We start from the raw sequence: 7,656 nt of genomic DNA, 5'->3' as shown, positions 1-7,656 counted from the left end.
GTGGATTCCTGCTGAAGATGTGTTCGGATAAGGCAAAATCTATATTTTAGAAGAATGGAACTTCACTTTACGTGATCTTACAGACATCTGCGAATGTTGTTTTTAAAAGAGAAGACATGATTTTTTTTTGCAACACTGATTGACCTTTCCATTGGTACTGCTGTAGGCTGTAGTCTGCAGATCCCTCTTCAGAGAGAGGCATTCATGTGCTCCCTGGACTATAATCACTTTTGAAAGATGTAATTGGTTGACCGGCCGGCGTCACTCGAGGAGAGAGAGCGTGTATATAATCGACTCGGCTCGGCAGCGAGCAGCAAAAGAAGTTCAAGTTTTGAGAGTTTACTTTGATGAAAGACGATAAATCAGAGTATCTGGCAAAATGTGCAGAGGGTTAGCTGCATTACCAGCGACATGCCTCGAAAGGTGAGCAAATGCACTTCAGTGTTAAGTTAATGACCAAGTAATAAATTAGTATATGTTCATGTGCTTTATATTTTTGAATCAATATCAATGATACGCTGTTATTGTTAAGGCCCCCCTTTTTTCAGTAATTGACGCAGATTTCCATCAAATAAAATCTAGACGTGTTACACAGAACAGTATACGAAACGTAAACCTGTCACTGTGGAATTTAAATACCTGTAACTAGGGCAAGTGATTTATTGCAACAAGTAACTCATTACCTCTCAGATTCTGACACTTTCACTGCCTCGGGACATTTAATGCAAAAGTCCAGGGACTCTGGCAACGATTCATGGTTAAGTGTATGAATTCAAGGAATTTGTTGCGAGATTTGTTGCACTATGTCCAATCACTTGCCCTACCTGCAGCACAGCTGATCGATCGATCAGGGGAAAGTTTGTTTTAAGTTTATGTGATGGAAATTATTGACTGTGGGTCCAACTGTGTAAAGCATGTAACTAGTCGATATTGATCTTCAGTAGACACAAATATTTTTCTTTTATCAAAAAGATCAATTGACAACAAGTAGAATTTAGCAGAACTGGATCTGAAAAAGAGTGTTGTGCTTTGCGCTCCAGAAACCAGTGGACGTCTAATGAACGAAATACTCTATATTATGCATGACATCTTTGATTTATAGTGCTGCAATTGTTCATATGACCTATATTGTATGTAGATTTTCAACTACTTTTTCTTCAGAAAACTTGTTGATTAGATTGCAATCTGATCTAATCAAAGCTTTTAAAAAAATCTATTTCACTTCAAACTCCAATATAACTGCAGTTTATGCCGCACTGCAATAATTCATGTCGCTGCTTTGATTTGTGCTGTACATTTTGTTTAAGCTCGCCATCAGGGACTTTGAAAGAGAAAAAGGAAACTCAAGAAACAGCGTTCAAGTTGAGGCAGCAGAAAATATAGTTCATATTAAATAAATATTTAGACAAAATAGTATCTCATTTCGGCAGTCTCACTCTGTAATTCAGGACAGCAGGCTAGTTAATCAGACACCACATGTATTCAGATAATTAGGGGTCATTTAAATTGTGGGTGATAGTACACGATACCGGATTTTCAATGGAAATGAGAACTGGGAGAGATGTATAACGGGCGTCTGATCTTACATCACCCGTTTTAAGCAATCTCCCAAAGTTAAAATTACCCTCATAGAAGCCACAATCTGGTGGCTTTTCACAAATGCATAAAATCCTGTTATTTCTTCCAATTTTATTGCCATAACCAGCACACTGTCGGTATCCCTCCAGTTAATTATAACAGTGATTTGGCTGACTTTTAATGTATAACATTGGCATGGGTCTGCCAAATATATAATTGATACTAACACTACAATGTCCATGTAAGATACAGCTAAAACATTATTATGTTAAGCAGTTCTGAAAAGTCAATCATGCCCAGCTATCTTAACGTCTAAATATCACTTAGTCTTTTTTCAGTACACTTTATGATATACAATTAATTATGTTATTGATTTTAATCAAGGCATTAATTGCTCAATTAAAATTAATCAGAAAATTAATGACGAATTCAGTCGTGTTTCTCCAGTGTCCAAAGTAACATAAGAGTCAAATGTGACTGAGTTGAGCAGATTTTTAATTGAAACATTTCTTTTGACTTTAATAGAAAATATCTTTTTTAATTAATATTTTTAATTATTTTTTCTGAAGACATTTGCAATGTAACTCAAAGGACAACAGAAAAACAGACAATTTAATTCAATTCCCTAGATATAGGGGTAAACTAATGAGCCATTATCTTTCCTAAAGAGACTGAGATAAGGAAAGATTGCCCTGAAATCCCCTGGCACTCCTGATAGCAGATCTAAAACTTGCCCTGTAAAGTTGAGCACGCAATGGGAAAACAAAATAATAATAACAATCAAATAAACAATGAGTGACTTAATCGTGATGTAGATGACTCCAGCATTTAAATGTCGAATGATTATAACTCTCATTGTAACAGTCGCCAGTTTACTTTACATATTGACATTCCAGCCTAAGATGGCCTGTTTACTTGTGCAGGATTATTTTAATTATTCTGCCCTTGTGTTCAGTGATGAAATGCCAATGTCAAAAATTTATACAAGTTACTAATGTATTTTACTTATAGTACACAAACTGACACCATCCTAGTACGATTGTTTTGAAAACAAAGTCAGTTATTAAAAAGAACATACGTTTCTTCATTTAAAATATGTACAATCATATCTATAGATAGGTGCATTACAAGACTACTGATACAAGTCCCTGGCAATGTGCTGAGCTGTAAAAATTGGTCATTTACTGTCTATTTCTGTCAATCGCTTTTCATTATAAAAATAAAGAAAACAGTTGCCACCATCTTCTGATCCTTAAGGAACTGATGATTTTATGGACCCTAAACAAGTCCCAGTTTTGTTCCTGAGCTGTCAGTCATGGTACGTGACCATTTGTTTTATGTTCACATTTGCCCTACAGGCGGAGTTTGATCACTAAAATGATGGTTGTTGCTGTATAACAAGAAACTGCTCCAATGAATCTCCCTGTTTTGTATTAGATGTACTCTTGTCATGCTGCAGGAACATTAGAAAATGTAGTTGTCTGACATAAAAGAGAAACGAAACAGCCAGATCATCAGGGTGACTCATTTACCAGAGATCAGCATTAAAAAAATCTAATTGGAATCGGGCATTTTATGTTCATTCATGACACCTGAATTTGACCTGATGGTGGCCACTGCATGATTAGGATAAGTCGGTTCTTTAAGAAAATAACAAATACTAAAATTGCACATGTTTTTTTTCCAATTCCCTGCTCAAAGTAGTTAATAAAACATGTAGGGTCCTGGGCTTTAAAAATAGAGGCATAGAATACAAAAGCCAGGAGGTTATGCGAAACATATATAAAACACTAGTTCAGCCCCAGCTGCAGTAGCGTGTCCAATTCTGTGCACCACACTTTAGGAAGGATGTGAAGGCTTTGCCGAAGGTACAGAAAAGATTTACAAGAATGGTTCCAGGTATAAGGGATTACAGTTACGTGGATAGACTGGAGAAGCTGGGGTTGTTCTCCTTGGAGCAGAGAAGGCTAAGAGGAGATTTGATAGAGGTATTTAAAATCATGAAGAGTTTATGATAGAGTAAATAAAGAGAAACAGTTTCCAATGGCTGAAGGGTTGATAACCAGAGGGCACAAATGTAAAGTGGTTGGCAAAAGAACCAGAGGAGACATGAGGGAAAACTTTTTCACGCAATGAGTGGTTAGGATTTGGAATGCACTGACAGATTCAATAGTAGCTTTCAAAAATCAATTGGATAAATACTTGAAGGAAAAACAAATTGCTGGGATATGGCGAAAGAGCGGGGGGAGTGAAACTAACGGGATTGCTCTTCGAAAGAGCTGGCACAGGCCCAATGAACCAAATGGCCTCTTTCTGTGCTGTACAGTTCTATGATTCCATGTCCAGCATGCATAGGCAATGTCATTTTCCTAATCCCATCACTAATTCACTGGGTAATACAGCAATTGGTGGCAAAGTATCTTTGGCAACACCCAGAATAAGAAGATCCCCCATTTTTGTTTCCTCTGTAGGACTAGATGGTTTAGGTGTTCACAGAGATATCACGGGATCAGGTGGATCGTGGAGGCTACGCATTCCCATTTTCCCACCCCACTCCATTTTCCTCTCTGTTGACTGAATGTCCACGAGGTGGCCGAACTGCTACTGCCTGATTTCTCGTCCTTCAGTGTCTGTATGTGGATTTAGTGCAGTTGGCTGGGGCGGTGGGCAAATAGTTGAGCAGATACGGCGATTATTTTCACCTTTACCGAACTGGGGAGCAGATCGCCCGCCCACTATAGAACCCCAATCAGCAGGTGATCCGCTCTGCCAATGTACCACCCAAGTGGTGAAGGTGAAAATTACCTGGTATGTTTTCAGGTGATGGGGTAAGTGGTGAGGGGGAAGAGGGGTGGCGGGGGGGGAAGCAGAGGAGTGGTGGTGGTGGTACGGATTGGGAGGTGAGTGTTGGGGAGGGGGTGGTTGAGGAGATGTATCCACCAGCGAGGCTCACAGACCAGGTTTAATAAAAGAAAGAAAGACTTTGATTTATATAGCGCTTTTCATGACCACCGGACATCTCAAAGTGCTTTACAGCCAATGAAGTACTTTTGGAGTGTAGTCACTGTTGTAATGTAGGAAACGTGGCAGCCAATTTGGGCACAAGCAAACTCCAACAAACAGCAATGTGATAATGACCAGATAATCCATTTTTTTTGTTATACTCATTGAGGGATAAATATTGGCCAGGGTACCGGGGATAACTCCCTTGCTCAACTTCGAAATAGTGCCATGGGATCTTTTGCCTCCACTTCAGAGAGCAGACTGGGCCTCGGTTTAACGTCTCATCCAAAAGATGGCTCCTCTAACAGTGCAGGCTCCCTCAGAGGCACTGGAGTGTCAGCCTCAATTTGTTTTGTGCTCAAGCTCCTGGAGTGGGACTTGAACCCACAACCTTCTGACTCAGAGGCGAGAGCCACAGCTGACACTCCAATGAATGAAACCATTCTTCAGTTTTTGCTTCCACGACCTCAGAAATTTCGGACCCCAGAAGCTGAAACGCCAAACAAAAGCCAGCATCTATTGGGGATCATTCTGACTTTGTGCGACAGTATAAAATGGGTGAGAGTGAATCGGCAGCTCGGTTTACATCTCTCCCCATTTTTATTTCCGTTGACTTCGATGGAGAGAGCTGTAAAACAGGCTGCCGACTCACTATCACCCATTTTACACTGTCGCACAAAAACAGAATGACTCCCATTAGCTTTATTAGTTATTTTGTAATTGCAGAATAGAATAGTACTTGGCAAAATACTTTCATTTCATCCATTGGTAATTCTGTTGTTTGTATAGCCATTCAGTTTATGTTAGGAAAAACTTGACAAATATTTATGTATCAAATACAATAAGAAGCTGCCTTTGCTAGCACATTTCAAGCAGCAATCAGGGATTAACTCTCAAATGTTAACATAGGATGCCTGCTCGCCAACCAGACCTAGGCAGAGTGCATCACTCGGTGCCATCCTGGTGCTTGTCCATTCACACAGGGGCTGAATCAATACTCAATTGTAACGAAGGAGAGGCTCTTAGATTTAGTTGAGGGAATACAAAAACAATCCACTCCCTTCCGAAGATGACAGTTGCATTCAGTTCACCAGCAGAAGCAAAACTGTCTGTAAATAGGCAGGTCACATGCCCTGCACATAAGAAACCGACTTCACAGACTGTGTATTTGCATCTTTATTTGTTACATAAACCCATCAAGTAACACAACATTAAATGCACATCATTTAAACATAGAAACATAGAAAATAGGTGCAGGAGTAGGCCATTTGGCCCTTAATGAACAAACTGATTGGCATTTAGACAAGCTTGGAATGTGGAATAATCTTGAATAGAGACAGTGGAAAAAAAGAAAGACTTGCATTTAAATAGCGCCTTTCATGACCTCACAACGTCCCAAAGCCCTTTTTCAGCCAATTATGTACTTTTGAAGTCACTGTTGTAATGTAGGAAACGTGGCAGCTAATTTGCGCACAGCAAGCTCACACAAACAGCAATGTGATAATCTGTTTTTGTTATTTTGATTGAGCGATAAATATTGGCCAAGACACCGGGGATAACTCCCCTGCTCCCACAGCTGACACAGAAAGGGTTATTGGAATAATTTTGATATTTAATAATACTTAAGCCCCGATTTTAACTCGGGGTACAGGGTAGGCAAGGATTCCCCCCACGGAGATTTGAGCGTGAGGTCACGGCCATTTAAACTCCCGGGCCTCATTTAAATGTGCCTGCACTTTCTCCTGTTTGAAACCATCGGGAATGATGTCAGAACTGGAGGGTGGAAGTGGGAAATCGGGTGGGAGGGAGGCTGACACCACCGGGGATCCAAGGGAATGGTCCGCGGCAGAATGTTAGCGCTGGGGTCTCCAAATAGTTGTGGGAGGGAGAACAAAGTCTGTGGCAGCCCTAGACTTCCTTGCAGGGCATGGCAAGCATTCCTGCTCCCACTGGCTCACAGGGAATTCTTACAAAAATTTTAATAAACTTGCTTACCATGGCCTATTCTGGTCAACTCTGTGGCCTCCCGCTGGCTTTGGCTGGTAGGTTCGGGGCCGTTAGGGCCTCCTCCTGCAGTTTGAAGTAATAAAGGTGTTGTGGACCAAATGACATTATCAGGCCGCGACTTGAGCATATCAAGTCGGCTCTGCTTGCCTGGCACAGGCTGCTCTCCCGTGCCTGAAATATACCTGGTTAAAATAGTGACCGGAAGGAACGTGGCAGGAAACCCACTGACCGCCATCCCGTCCGCCCCATTAATGCCGGGTGGGTAGTTAAAATCGGGGCTTCAACAATCTCAACATTGAAATAGTTCAAAGTCAATAGGTGCATTACTTAATACCAGATACCAAGGTATTTTCAAGAGAGTGAATAACTCATAAGCCACAGGCGCAAGCTGCACAAGACCCTCTGAAACAGCTCAACAAGCAACATTCTATTAATTATATGGTATTGTCAAATATGCTTTGGAAAATGTGGTCAAGTGATAGAACAGCAAAATCTCCAATATCCCTTGTGGTTAGGTTAGCTTGTTCCTATATCATGACTTTCGGCATATATCCGCCCATTTACTGCCCAGTTAGAGCCCATATAACTGCCGAGGTTCTGCTTACCACCCATATTTGATTATAAATGGAAACTAACGCCCGATTATTGCCCATTTATTGCCGGCGGAGCTTTCGGCATACAATTACCACCGGGAATAAGTTGAACCGCCCGCCCATATTTTTTTAAATAAAATCTGACATCATCACTCATGCACCGCCCAGAAGACTGTTTATAGTGGAAACTAATGCCTAAATATCGCTCAGATTATTGCCGAGCGCTACTTTTGGCATCTCGCCTCGCCCTATACCGCCCAAATGATCGCTCGCCCAAAAAGATGCTCAAGAAAAACTGCACTCACCTGACCTTAACCCAGCGGTATGGACGCCATTTTGTAAATCAGAGCAAGTTTAATAAAAAGCTGCTTCAATTTGATGGGAGCATTGAAGTAACTCGTGAGTCACATTGTGGTGAATTTTGAGTTTATATTGTGTTTAATAATTTTGAAGACAGATTAGAGCATTTATAATG

The 7,656-nt window shown here is 40.7% G+C and overlaps 1 protein-coding gene across 1 annotated transcript in view; it reads left to right on the top strand.

Moving 5' to 3' along the window:
* Nucleotides 1-291: 291 nt before the first annotated feature.
* Nucleotides 292-7,656, top strand: part of LOC139268723 (regulator of G-protein signaling 5-like) — a 70,049-nt gene continuing 62,684 nt past the window's right edge. Inside the window, exon 1 of the mRNA XM_070887348.1 lies at nt 292-423. Within this exon, the coding sequence (XP_070743449.1) occupies nt 380-423 (44 nt within the window). The 5' untranslated portion in view covers nt 292-379. The remainder of the gene's footprint in view (nt 424-7,656) is intronic.

The sequence above is a fragment of the Pristiophorus japonicus genome, chromosome 8 (assembly GCF_044704955.1).
Source record: "Pristiophorus japonicus isolate sPriJap1 chromosome 8, sPriJap1.hap1, whole genome shotgun sequence".
Taxonomy (NCBI): domain Eukaryota; kingdom Metazoa; phylum Chordata; class Chondrichthyes; family Pristiophoridae; genus Pristiophorus; species Pristiophorus japonicus.
Note: the sequence above shows the minus strand (reverse complement) of the source record. Positions and strands in the feature narration are given on the sequence as shown.